The sequence below is a fragment of the Alligator mississippiensis genome, chromosome 3 (assembly GCF_030867095.1).
Source record: "Alligator mississippiensis isolate rAllMis1 chromosome 3, rAllMis1, whole genome shotgun sequence".
Classification (NCBI taxonomy): domain Eukaryota; kingdom Metazoa; phylum Chordata; order Crocodylia; family Alligatoridae; genus Alligator; species Alligator mississippiensis.
In genome coordinates this window covers 87121886-87135664 of record NC_081826.1, presented here as the reverse complement: position 1 = coordinate 87135664, position 13779 = coordinate 87121886, and the positions used below count along the sequence as shown (strand labels likewise).

Here is a 13779-nt window from a genome sequence, read left to right as displayed (position 1 = left end):
ATGAAAGTCAATATATTTTTGAAACAGGCCCTTGATTAGAGTTTGGTAAATACAACACATCAGGGTTTTGCAAGGGAGGTGTATTATTTTTTGTAGGGGAAATATATTATTTTAGGAGTTTAATGTTTGTACAAAAGCAATCCTGAATAAATGAATAGATCAGAGAGAGGGGAAACAGGTGACTTGTATCAAGCTTGTGAGCAACTATCACATCTTGGGGGGGGAAGAAAAAGAACTTGAATGCCAGCTACACAGAATGGCTTCCCCAATTTGGTCAAAGCAGTTGGATCCTGTTATGGCTGGGCTGTGCTAATAATTGTGTTTATTCTGACTCTCTTTTTAGACGGTCTCTTACACACAGTTTCTATTTCCAACTAATGCCTTGGGAACAAGGAGAAACACAATAGACTCCACCTCATCCTTCTCCCAATTTCGCAATGCAAGCCATCGTAGCCTTTCTTTGGCAAGGGCTAACAGCACCCAAGGGAGCATTGACACAGGTAAGACTGGTATTCTTTTATTTTGATATCGTTATACACCATTGCAATAGTAAATTCTTTACAGTGTTGTTTGGAGGAGGAATCTCTCTTTTTTAATTAAAAAAAATAAATCTTAAACCAAAGGTTAGTCTTCAAAGAAAATTATGACTAATGGATAATTATAGGAAGTCTTTTCTCCAGTTGTCTATATTTCACGTAGCAGAGCTGGCTTAAAGTGCATGGTCTCAAGTAAACAAGATCACTGGAGCAAAATAACCTGTTACCTTCCCAGGCATCTCTCACAGTTACTGTACTTTGCTATGGCTGTCATCTTTTTCTGTTCCTCACATGCAAAGGCCAGCCTCTTCAAGTACTGTAGAAAAAACATACAGGATTGCAAAGTCATAAGTCAGCTGTGAAAATTTTACTTGGGACTTGCATTGAATAAAAAGTTTTATGTTTACATTCTTACCTTTCTCTCCTACTCTCCAAAAAGCACTAGCCAAAACATATAATGTTTAAGAAATTTTTGTTTTTTATTTGAAGCAAACAAAGATGTCTGTATCAACAGGAGAAAAATCAAAACTTGTACTGTTATATTCTCTTACTGATGAAAATATCTGAAATATTTTCCCATGCCTTTCCTCTGGTTTTGTCTCAACAAGTTAAGAGGCTTTCTTCTCACTTAAATGTGAAGGAGGGGTGTGGGTACTGTATACAGTTATTAAAGAATCCTATTTATATGGTAAACTACAGCTACATTAAGCAATTTCACAAGCAGCTGAGAATTCAGAATTGGAAGAATTACAGTTTCTCAACATGTTTGCAAATGAAAATATAATTTGCAACATCTGTAAGGCATCTGAGGGATTGAAACTTCTGTTTAAGGCAAATTCATTTGTGTTTAAAAGGAATGGCAAACAGTGCCAATATTCCTTGAACATCTCAGAAAACCTGGCACCAACCTCTCATTGAAAAAGTTAATGGAATCTGATTGCCTTAAGAAAGGCAATGCAGAAGTCATTCTGTAGGTTGACTGTAAACTTTATTTCTGTTTATGCCAAGTCTAAGAAATTTCTTAATACAGTTAATTATTTTTATACAATCTTTATAGGTAGTGACCTGGGAGACTATATTGAATATGACCCAAATCTTTTAGATGATCCTCAGTGGCCATGTGGCAAACACAAGCGGGTTTTAATATTCCCTTCATATATGGTGAGTAACACTTGAAAACAGGGTAGTATAGGTAAATTTTGGTCATAATGCTTAGAACTTTGAAATGATATTTGGTCCTATTTAAAATTATCATACAGCTACTTAGAACAATGTTTTTGGAATCTCTTGTTCTAAACGACAGAATTATTTACAGGGACATATAAAAGTAGACCACAGGCTGTTATGGAAGTAAAAGTTTTATTACCGCTTTATTTCATGGATGTTTTAGATGAAAGTCTCATTGGTTAATTTTTGTTTATATTTCCTTTTCCAGAGATAAACTTATTTATTCTCCATGACACTTATTTCTTAAACAAAATGTGATAGCTGTAGTTTTTTGACTTTGCATGAAGCTGCATGTATCAGCACTGTTTTGATGTCTAGTATTCATTAGACTAGAACTGTGATTTAGGTTCTGTGCATTTCCCAAAATGTCTTTTTCAGCATAGGTGGTTGTTTGCATTCTTAAGGAAGGAATTTCTGCTACCAACAAAAACTATATTTTTTTCATGATGCCCAGAGATGTAAAACTGAAGCTCATAGTTCTCTTTCTCCTCCTTTTCTGTCTTGCATACAATACTGAGATAGACAGCATGTAATTAAGGGCATCAAATTTGTGTTTTCCTAGAATCTGGTGGTTATTTTGGAGGGTTTTGTAAGGTGCAATATACATGTGGTGTGAGTATTCAAGCATGTGTGCATACTGCATCCAAAGAACACTTGAAGAAATTGAAAAAAAAATTCTCTCTCTTTCCAAAACAACAAGTTTATATCTACCCCTATACATAGTCAGAATATACAGCCTCCAAACTTGGAAAAAAGATCCAGAATGGAAAGCAGTCTACTCCTGTATTCGCTTTACTCAAAACTGGTTTTGATTATATCAGCTGAAGTACAGTTAATACTGTCCTCCTCTCTCTTTGCAGGCACTCAAGTCAGCACCCACTGTACTTGAGTCATGTCTTAATCTTCTTTTAATAAGCTGAGCAGCTAAAGGTGAAATTGCTCCTGTGCAGAGGTCTAGTCAAGCAGCAGGAGGACAGATATGTGAAATGTCTCACTCAGCCAACCCCTAGTTGGCTATTTGCTATTTGCGTTTTAGATCCCAAAACCAGGGTGAGTTGCACATATCAGTGAGGGCAAGTTGGCCAATGCTCATTTCAAACAGATATGTTTCTGGAAGAAGCACACAGAGTTGTTATGGAGGTGATTTATGCGACCCATATGCAAGATTTCAGGTTAGAGGATCTTTTGAGAGCCATCATAAGTTCCAATTTCCCTGCTGGTGTGGGGGGAGAAGAGGTGTCTTTTTCATACAGCTCTTGGACTACTATGGGGACTGTGACTGTCCAATTAAGAACTTGTCAAAATTGCATCTTTATGAAAACCAAATAAATGCAGAGAGCACTGCAGTAATTCCATATATGTGAAACTAGCACTGGAGATTGGTTAGGATCCGCTTGCTTGGCAGTGTAAGCTGAAGAAAGAAAATTACCAATTTTGCAATGACTGCAGTTACCAAAGTCCTACTATATTGTCCTCAGTTGGACACCCACTATGTTGCTGGCTGGGCATCTCTTTCTGTTATGCCTTCACAGAAATAGAGCAGCTGCCCTTGGCCCTCAAAACCAATGCCGAGCCCTTTCCCTACTCCAGCCCCTGAGTAGCTTAATCAAACCTTTTCCCAGGGCTCTAACTTTGTGGGTGTTCTGCATTTTACAGTTCCTATCTCCAGGGACACATGATGGTGGAAATAAACACGCCTATAGAATTGGCAGAGAATTCCAGAAGCCAGTCAGCCTTTATTTTAGCTGGCACAAGAAATACACAGATCTAGACAAAATAATACATCCATGCCTTTCTGTATCATAGCTTCCCATTACTTGAGAGTACAGCTGAGGTTCCTGCATGCCAAGAGAGTCAGTCAAGGATGGAAGAGTTATAAATGTTTGAAACAAAAATAAATTTGAGGATCAGCATTGGCTACTTCTCATTTCATCCCTGGTAGACTTTTTTTTAATGATTATTAAAGGGAAGGCAGTAGATACAACTGCACTTAAGAACTGTGATACCCATTTCCAGTTAAACCAAGGATGTTCAGAATATGCACTGAAGCATTTGGTTTGCAGGCGTGCAACATGGAATACAAGGCAATATAAAAAGTCTGCTGTGTGGTCACATAGGATTTGCATTCAAATGGTACTCGTACAGGCACTTGAACACAAGTCTCACTTAAGATAATGGGATGGGATAACTCACTGCAAGTGTCTAAAGGATCAGGCTCTCTTCCCCATAAATGGGGTGATCTTTTGGATCACAGTACAGCCAAGGTACCATTCGTGCTTCTGAAGGTCTGAAATGGAAGGACATGCACTAGAGCTGGGACCTAATACATGTAAGTTTTACCAGCAGCCATCATTCCAAAACACTCCTTTTTTGTTACATTAATGCAGCTCCAGTTTAAAGCCAAGCCAGCAAAAGTTGACTGAAAAGATCTGTGCCAGGTTTTCTGCGTGAAAATATAAAGGTACTGCTCTAAAAGAGGTGAATTATACCTCCTTTTTAAAACTAGAGAGGTCGCTATCTTTTGCAGAACCTTTGCACCAGCCTAAAGATTCAGGAGAGAATGCAATTCTGAAGAGCCAGACAGAGGTGACTTAGGGGAAGTGGCTCTCTTTCCCCCACAGCTGCAGCACTGAGCTGGTCAATATTGGATTGGATTGTGTGGATGATATACTAATAAATTCCTGATTTATTTATTTACATGTCAGCAGGAGCTGAATCATGGCCCGTAAATGGTTTGATAGCAATTTAGAGTAATTTTCTTTGTCAGATATAAATCTTCATAAGCTACAGTTGAAGCAAATTGCGTTTGGAGCAGTAAGAGAAAACCTGTGATTTTCTGAACATGCATAAGCCATTTTAGTATCAACAGTCCTCTGCAGAGTGACCACAGCAATTGTAAACCTACTGTACACAGACTCAGACTAGCATGCAGTCTTGAATGGAATACAGCTTTAATTACTACTTTTCACAAATGCAAACTTGGAGAGGCTGAGAGTGGCCTTGTGTCAGCATTGAACATTTTGTTCTGTATATGTGAAGCTCCAGTTTATAATTAAAGTTATAATTAAAGTTTCATTACTTGGCAGGCATTCATCATTACAGTTTGGCAGCTGTGAGCTTGTAGAATCCACCCCCCTCACCTTTATGGATATAGAAAGCAATTAATGGAGGGGGGAAGGAAGGGGAGAAGAAGTAGGACAAGTATCTGGTCAAGTGGGATTTTATACAGGTAGAGCCAAAACCTCAGCAGATGCATCTTCACAGCCCTGCTGGCTTCAGAACGTACCGTGGTGCTTGTGAACCCGGTGTTCTGATGAAAGCTTTCATGGCTCAGGGTCCTTTTTCTTTAGTGAACTAATTGGAGTTGGTGGGAATTTAGGCCCATTAAAGATGATAGGATTTAGCCCAGCATGTGAGAGAGAGTCCTGAACCCAAGTTTTTTTTGACTGACATGCACAGTTGGGACATGTTTGTTGTGCAGTGCCTTCAGGTCCCATTAAGCCCAATTCTGATCTTGTTTACTTCTTCTTCATACTAATGTCATTCTTGACTTTATCGAATTTACTCCTAGTTTAGAGAATTAAGCTCACTAACAAGTCATTACTGTAAGGCTAGTAGCTGGCAGGATGCGCATTTAAGAGAACATGTTCTCTTCAGAAATTTGTGATTGCAGTGAATTTCACAGATTAGGGAAATGTTTTAAGCAAGTCAGATGTTATGTAAGACACGTGTTGGTTTTATTTTACCAAACTTATGTGCACAATGAAGTACTTTGGATTTACTGAACTGAAAAGTTTACAGAATCTGACCCCAAGTTTTAAGCATTACCCACATTTCCTTTCTTAGATGCTTATTAACGTACAAAAATGTATGTGTGAAACTCCTGTTTACACTGCCTTTCCCTTGCTGGTTTGTTAATATTAACAGTTAATTTAAAGAGCTAATTAACAACTGAGTTAACGAATTTGTTAATATTTGCTTAAGTATTTGTAAGAAGGGAACCTCCTCTGCTTTCCCTTTTTTAATCCAAGCTGCTGTTCCAGCTTGGATGCATCAATCTATCTGTGCATCCCTCAAGAAATAGCATACATGCCATTTCTCACTATTTATAACAAATTATTTCAGGTGGGTGCTTGTGAAAGCAAACAGTGCTACATACTTGAGGGCAGTCCCTTGACTTTTCCCCCACTATGATGTACTGGGGGAAGGGGCAGGGGCTGACATCATGATCCTGAAATTGTGCCAAATAGTTGAAATGTCTTTCTACTCTTTGTGAAACAAAAATCAGAGGAGCACACTCTTGTTTTCATTGCTTTCCTAGAGCTATCGGTTTTTATTCACGGTTTCTTTTAGACGGAAAATCTGGGTTCATTGCTCCCCTCCCTCACCTTACTAGTGTCACACTAAAGAGTTATTCATTTTTACATCATTTGAGCTTACTGGCCAGCCAGCCATTTCAGATATCCTCATTCCCCCCTCATGTTTGGAAGTATATCTGTAGCTCTGCTGCGAGCAAGCAGCTGCTCAAAAATACTTTTGAGTGACATAACCTCTTGCCTCCAAATTGAAAAACTGCCACTTTGCAAAAAACCAAAAAACAAACCCAAAAAAACAAACCACACAACCCAAAAATATCCAAAACAAAAAACAAACTGATTTCCAGGCTTTGGCCCAAACATTCATTATGCTGTCCAAGTATCTGTCAGCTACTGTAGATTAAGATGTTCATTTGTCTTCTACCATCCAAAGGAGCATACATAAGTAACTGAAATACTTATTCAGACCTTTGTTACAGTGACAGTGGATAAATGCTATTTAATGAGCTTTCTGAATAGTTTATGCCATAAAATTAAAAAAAAAAAAAATAGACTGAACTAGCGAACTTAAGTTTGTGTGTACCAGACCAGGCAGGCTGCTACTGCAGTGTTACAGAAGTCTGATGCTCTGTTAATGTAGCCAATGGTGTTAGGCATTTACAATGCTGGCAGTGCCTTGATACTGGAAGACAGCATGATCTATATAGTGCTGCAGTATGCATGTTTTGAGAGAGTCCTCCAATCTGCTCCTTCCACAGGGAAGCTCTTCACAATGTTCCAGCACTTTGCAAACATCAGCACTGATCAGTCCTAGCCGAGGCAGAGCTTTCAGCAGAGGCAATTCCTGTGGCACTCAGCTGCAGGAATTGATTTAGACAGAGAAAATCCACTCAATCTGATGTAGCAGTTTATCTGTGACAAATGAAAGCTGCTGTGCTCAGGGATGTATTTGAAGAGCAAATAGGCATGGGTCAAATACAAAAAAGGTTGGGAGAGGGGAAGTGGGACAGGAAGAGCAAGAGGCAAAAGCTGGAAGGGACAGGAGGTGTGCCATCATTTCCAGTACTGAAGATTGCATCCATGTTCCCAAGATGTTCCACAGGAAAGGTCCCTAGCCCTCTCCTAAAAGAAAATTTGAAACCTCAGCACATTATCACTCTGTCACAGTTCTTTTTCCTCTCCTTTTTTTCAGCTGTCATTCCTCTCTGCTTGCTTCCAAGTCAGCTATATTGTCTATACCAGTGGTTTTCATGCCTTTTTTGGTTACATACCCCATTACCTGCAACATACTACTGCTCATAATCCCTGCACCTAACATATCTCTCTGCATATTCATTCTTCCAGAAGAGTGCATCAACACCAATGTCAACACATGACAATACTACCAAACAGAAGCTCCACCACCTTTGTTAACATTTAGGCATGTGCCTCTTGGCAAAGCACTGCCTACCCCATTTTGAAAATTATTGGTCCGTATGACTGATGTCAGGTTTTGCCTCTAAAACTATGGGTTATCTTTTATTAAATAGGCTTCAAGCTCCTGTACTTTGGAAGTCCCCACTACACCAGTAGAGCAGCAGCAGATCAGTAGGTTTAATAATAGTATTCTGTGGTAAAAAGTAATCTTACATTTAGGCTACCTTCTTAGTCCCTGTGTTCCTGCAGCAGAACATAGCCAAGGATCCAGTGTCAGAAAGTCCAGCTGAAGCGGTGGGGTGTGCATTGTGTTTGAAACCTAATCCCTCCCAGTAGATGGTCAAAAACAGCTATGGAGGAGGTGACTTAAAGCATCCAAGGTATCTAGAAGTTAGCTGTACTTTCCAAAGTACCCATCAGCAGACTGCCATCAACCGTTGATTGGGGGTGCTCCTCCCTGCAGAATTGTAGGCAATGGCAAACTGCCATGTACCATCCTGTAAGGTTGAATCACCTGTGGGCAGAGTTAGCCATGTAGATACAGGTTGTGCACATTGCATTCCAATGTGCAAGTATCAAGCCCTTGCTCTCTAGGTGTTGCCAACAAGCAGAGAAAAAAAAAAAGTTACGCAATTCTGATTCTCAGGAAAAAGCATAGTTGGTTTAGTTATCCATCACAGCACTAACAAGTTGAGACAGTGGCCTCTGATTTAAGGCGCTGTTTGAACATGATAATGTATCCTGTTACCTAAACCAGAAATGGCACTCAGGTGTTTTCATCCCAATTATAACTGTGATTGCTTCTTCCTGCTGGATATTGAAAGATCAAGATAAAAGCTCATATGCTATAGTGTGGTGTTTTCCATTTCTAGGTTTAAGCTTAGTAACTACTACAGCTGTGCGAAACAGCTATGTTTCGTTTATGTTTCAGATTCAGTATTTCAGAGGGACAGAGATTCATTTCTATGTTTCAAATCACTGTCCTGTTTCGATTCAGCTGAATCTGTTTCGAAGTTTCAATGCTGTTAAAATGGGGAATCACCAAAATGCCTAAAACTTTGTCATTTCTTGCCTGATTCAAATGAAAATTGCCCCCTCTGAGGGCATGAAGACTGCCAGGTTTCAAGGAGATAGTTGCAGGGTTTTTTGTGAAATGCACCTCAAACTGTTCAAAGCAAAAGTAGTATCACTATCACCTGAACATTTCCCCAGCTCCCCAGTTCAGTTCCCCTAGCTCTTCCCAGGGAGTGTGGGCCCCTGGATCTGCGTGCCAGGTTTCAGCAGGCTGCCGTTGCAGACTGAGGCCAGCAGCAGCACCATAGTCTTCCTGGCATTTGGCGCAGGGTGTGGCCTGCAGCGGCAGCCTGACTAAGGTGGCACCAGTTGCCCATGGAAACATGAATTCACATTTTCCATAGCTTTGCTTTCTTTCACTGTTGACTGATTCAGTAATAATAGTCTTTTACCGTGACTTTGGGACAGAAGCAAAGTCAAAATATACAGCTGTCCCAAAGAAGGCAGGGTAGATTTGCATCTTATAGACTAACTAATCAGAGAATTATAGCATAAGATTTGATGAGCCTGAGCTCACTTTATCAGATGCTGTGAAAAGATGTGTACAGAACACCAAGTATATCAAATAGAAGAGTGTTTTGAATACAACAGACAGGGAAGGTACTGGAGAGGGGGCAGGGAGCAGTGCTGAGGGAGGCAACAAGTAATAAACCCATAGGGACAAAGGGGTCACTGTCCCAAACCAAAGAAGAGGCTCTTTTGTTATAGCACTCAGGGTGTCCTCCCTTTTGTGATTCTTTGCAACAGTCTCATACACAGTAGTGATTAGCATCCTCACTTGAACTTTTAAAGAGAAGAGAAATTAACAGTAATGACATGAAGCATGTGGTATGCCTCATCTGCACTTTTCACTCACACTGGGTCAAATGTTTCTCTGCCCTGGCAGTAAAACATGGTGCAAGTCAGTAGTTCCCAAAGTGCAATCTGTGGGTCACTGGTCGTCTGCTGGGCCATAGTAAGTGATCCTTTCAGTTGAGTTTGAGAATAAGCCCGTGTGTATGGTCCACCACCAGAAATTCTGAAGGTTCACAAGAGTCTATTACTTCAGAAACGTGGGAACCACAGGTCTAAGTTAAGTTATGCAGGTCTGGTTTTGCAGGGATTCTCTTACAACAGTAATTAAAGGAATCTGTATGGCTTGTTTTCTTCTGATTCAACTTGCTGGGACTCTAGTAGCTGCTGAAACATTGAGAAGGATAGGGAGGCTGCATATGGAATCAGGTCTCCCTAATACATTTTCTCATGTTGGCATACAACAAAACTCAGATTCATGATCAAAAGCAGAGGAGCATCCTGGTGGTCACTTGTCCATGCATTTAAGATGCTAGTATGTTGTTGCACTTGTTGGGCCTCATTGAATATAGGATTGCTTGCCAGGATAAATAGCTACCATTACCTAAGGACTGATGCCAGCCCTTCCAAGGATTTGCACTGACATTGCAGATCATGTTGTCAACAGCAAAACAGGCTTCCATTGTGAATTCATTCTTTTCATGACAGGGATTTGTAGGAGAGCAGGCAATAGATCTGTTGTTAATTTCAGTATGATAACTATTACTCTCTAAAATACCATATTTTTTCATACACATGCACCCTTTCCTGGAAAATTGGTGTGTGTATATTAAGTGGGGAATGCTGATTTTTTTGACCATGATAGAAGCACCTTGCTTTGATTCCTGCTCCACAGTTCAGCATCTGCTGCATTACTGTTCAGGCAGCTGAGGGTGTCAGCTGACTTTATGGTTCATTGTTCTTCAGTCTGGATCTGTTAACAAAACTTTTGTTTCCATTAATTAAGCTAACCTTTCTTAGGGCAATTTTGCTGTCTGCTAGCTGTTCCTGGTCTCTCACTCTCCTCCTATTTCATAGCCTTGGAGACTTAACTCTTCAAAGTCATAGATCCACCTATGCAGACTAGTCTGCAACAGCAGCTAGGGTTTCACCTTTAGTAAAGTAGGAAAGGGAGGGTAAGTCAGCTAAAGATCAGGCTCTGTCCCTGCTCTTTGCAACTATAAGGTCAGGAAAAAAATTCTTGATTCTGCCTTTCAAAAACCCAGGTACATATTATATCCCTAAGCATGTATGTGAGAAAATATGGTATTGCCAGCTGGAATGTAAGTGGTGGGAACATAAAAAAAATCTCAATACATTTTTGAATACCCATGAACTATACCTTATTTGCCTGGAAGCCACGAAAAAAAATTCAGGAAAATTCTGGTTCTCTTCCTTTCAGCTGTAGGATGTGCAGTTAGAGAGCAGAAAGATATGTGATCTTTTCTAGCATTTGTCCATTGTCTCTGAGTAACTCATTAGAAATAAAGGATAATTATACTTTTATTCCTCTTTATGTCATTGAACATGGTTCTAATTAATGCAGCCTCTGTCCCTTTCAGGGGGGTTACACTCCCTTGAGGATGGAATACTTCTGGGCTCAAGCTTTTAAAAGATCCTCTGGGGCTAAAAGAACCAAAACAGGCTTATCCATTTGTAGTTGTTCTGCACCTCTCTCAACCTTCACTCTGTTCGGAGAAGCTGGCAGCAACTAATCCGTGCCATAACAGCACAAGTTAGAAGGAAAAAAACACAACCCCTTACTGCTGACTTTTTGGAAAGAAAGAGAGCGTGAAGGATGCACTACATACAATAAGTACTTAAGTAACAACAAATAGTTTGGTTGGTGAATTGGGCAGAAGACCAAGTACTTGTAGCACACAAGAAGTTAAGTGCTCTCTCTCTCTCTCAGCACACCCAGGTTTGCACTTTTGTAAGTCCCTGTCCCTTGACTTTGAGGAGAAATAAGGGCCGGGTAGACCAGAGCCAGGCATTTTTTTGCCCTGTCACTGCTCAAGTCAGAGCTCCTATCAATTCAGTCGATTAGCTGAGTCAAAAGCAGTTAGAGACAAGAAAACATATGCTTCCCCATCACAATCATTTGCCCCTTATCAAGCTGAGAATTTTTGGCCAAAGCAGCAAAGGAATTTGAAGAGGCCTTACCTTCCTTACCTAGGTCCAAGGAGGTGATACTTCCCCTCTATCGGGTGCTGGTCAGACCGCAGTTGGAGTACTGCGTGCAATTCTGGGCACCGCACTTCAAGAAGGATGTGGATAACCTGGAGAGGGTCCAGAGAAGGGCCACTCGTATGGTTAAGGGCTTGCAGACCAAGCCCTACGAGGAGAGACTAGAGAAACTGGACCTTTTCAGCCTCCGCAAGAGAGGGTTGAGAGGTGACCTTGTGGCTGCCTATAAGTTCATCACGGGGGCACAGAAGGGAATTGGTGAGTATTTATTCACCAAGGCACCCCCGGGGGTTACAAGAAACAATGGCCACAAGCTAGCAGAGAGCAGATTTAGACTGGACATTAGGAAGAACTTCTTCACAGTTCGAGTGGCCAAGGTCTGGAACGGGCTCCCAAGGGAGGTGGTGCTCTCCCCTACCCTGGGGGTCTTCAAGAGGAGGTTAGATGAGTATCTAGCTGGGGTCATCTAGACCCAGCACTCTTTCCTGCTTATGCAGGGGGTCGGACTTGATGATCTATTGAGGTCCCTTCCGACCCTAACATCTATGAATCTACTTTAGGGAGGGTGAGAGAAGCATTGTCATATTGGTAAGAAGTTCACAGGAAGATTCCCCCCTTCTACTTAGAGACTGTTATACCACAGCTTCTTTGATGAAAAGGAGAGTCTCAAAGTAAGAGAGATGCCATAAGGATATTTAAGTGTACAGACCAACTAAACATTTTTTACCCATTTGTCTACCTACTAATTAACTGTAAGCTAAATTATACAACTAAATCCCCTGACATGTAGGCTTGTGAATGTGCATATTTAAAGAATGGTGGGATGTAATTATCCATTTCATTAGACATGGATGGCATAGGTACTTTAAAAGTAACTGCTGGTGCAAATTCTAAAAAGTTAAACTTGAGAGAAATTGGCAAATATGCTTCAGGACTGAAGAGAGCTGTACACACAAAACATAAATCCATTAAATCACAAATCCATTAAATCGAGTACTGTAATGACTTTGTTTTGGTCCAACAAGATTAGTTTTTAACTGGATTCCCTTCATTTACATAGTTTGAATGAGAAAATATCATTTGGGAAAATATCTTCACTATAACATCAAAGTGTGCTGTTTGTGACTGCTCGTGCTTATCAGCCATTCCAGAGTTCAGGTCCTTTCTTCTCAGAAAGCAAGAATAAGTTTCATTTATTTATTTTACTAATTCAGATTTATTTCCCCCTAACTGGACATACAGTATTTGTTTGGTTTGGGTTGGTTTTTTGTTTTGTTTTGGAGTAATCTAATAGACTGCAGCAATTGATCCATATTAACTGATCTGTTACAGACTACAGTAATTGACTATGTGAAGCCATCAGATCTCAAGAAGGACATGAATGAGACCTTCAAAGAGAAGTTCCCTCACATTAAGTTAACTCTCAGCAAAATAAGAAGGTACCGTGAAGACAGTCATGAGTGTTTTAACCCTATTGCAGCATGCAGCTACTTCAGATTTTAGCACAATTACTGTTGGTATTGTTACGTGAAGGGAATTGCAGTAACTATTGATTTTTTCCAGAAACAATGACCTTCAAAAGACACGCATGCTTGCTTTGGCTTATGAGCTGAGTAAATAAGATAAGGAAGGTTGAGAGTTTGTGTCTGGATAGAGAGAGTATTTGCCAGTTGAGTAAAAAGTACTGAAATCTGGACATGCACCAAAATATGAAAGGCAGAAGACTGACAGAAGAGTCCCAGTGCCACTGATACTAAAAACATATTCATTGAAGAAAGGAACCGTTAGATTGTGTGCTTTTCCCAAATAGTGTCACTAACATTAGGAACGGGCAACTTTAATAGATGCAATCCCAACAGTTTCATAATGTTTAATAGGTAGGCTTTTCTCCCTTAATTCAGTATTACAGAGAAGTTGCAATACTTTACTAATACCATCACTGCCGTTTCTACTACATTAGTCTAGAATTACAACTTTACTGCAAGATCCATAAAAAAGGAAAAACTACAGATAGAAGGGAGGCATTTTCATTTGTGCATTCAAATTTATCGTTTAAGTGCCTAAAAGTGTAGTTGATACTTTTATACAAGTATCTAGACACCGTTCTAGGGTACTTTGAAGAGCCTACAATTTAAATATGAAACATTACAAAACAACAAAGGAGAAAGAAGGAGAATAATTATGTTAATTAG

The 13779-nt window shown here is 40.1% G+C and overlaps 1 protein-coding gene and 1 long non-coding RNA gene across 2 annotated transcripts in view; one reads left to right on the top strand and one right to left on the bottom strand.

Annotated features, from left to right (window-relative positions):
- The window catches only part of CABLES1 (Cdk5 and Abl enzyme substrate 1), a 92396-nt gene that overhangs the window by 70959 nt on the left and 7658 nt on the right, over window positions 1-13779 (top strand). The window contains exons 6-8 of the mRNA XM_059724181.1: window positions 344-500; window positions 1594-1697; window positions 12920-13026. Of these exons, the coding sequence (XP_059580164.1) occupies window positions 344-500; window positions 1594-1697; window positions 12920-13026 (368 nt within the window). The remainder of the gene's footprint in view (window positions 1-343; window positions 501-1593; window positions 1698-12919; window positions 13027-13779) is intronic.
- The window catches only part of LOC132249335 (uncharacterized), a 34605-nt gene continuing 21330 nt past the window's right edge, over window positions 505-13779 (bottom strand). Inside the window, exon 2 of the long non-coding RNA XR_009460752.1 lies at window positions 505-852. This is a non-coding gene — a long non-coding RNA (uncharacterized LOC132249335). The remainder of the gene's footprint in view (window positions 853-13779) is intronic.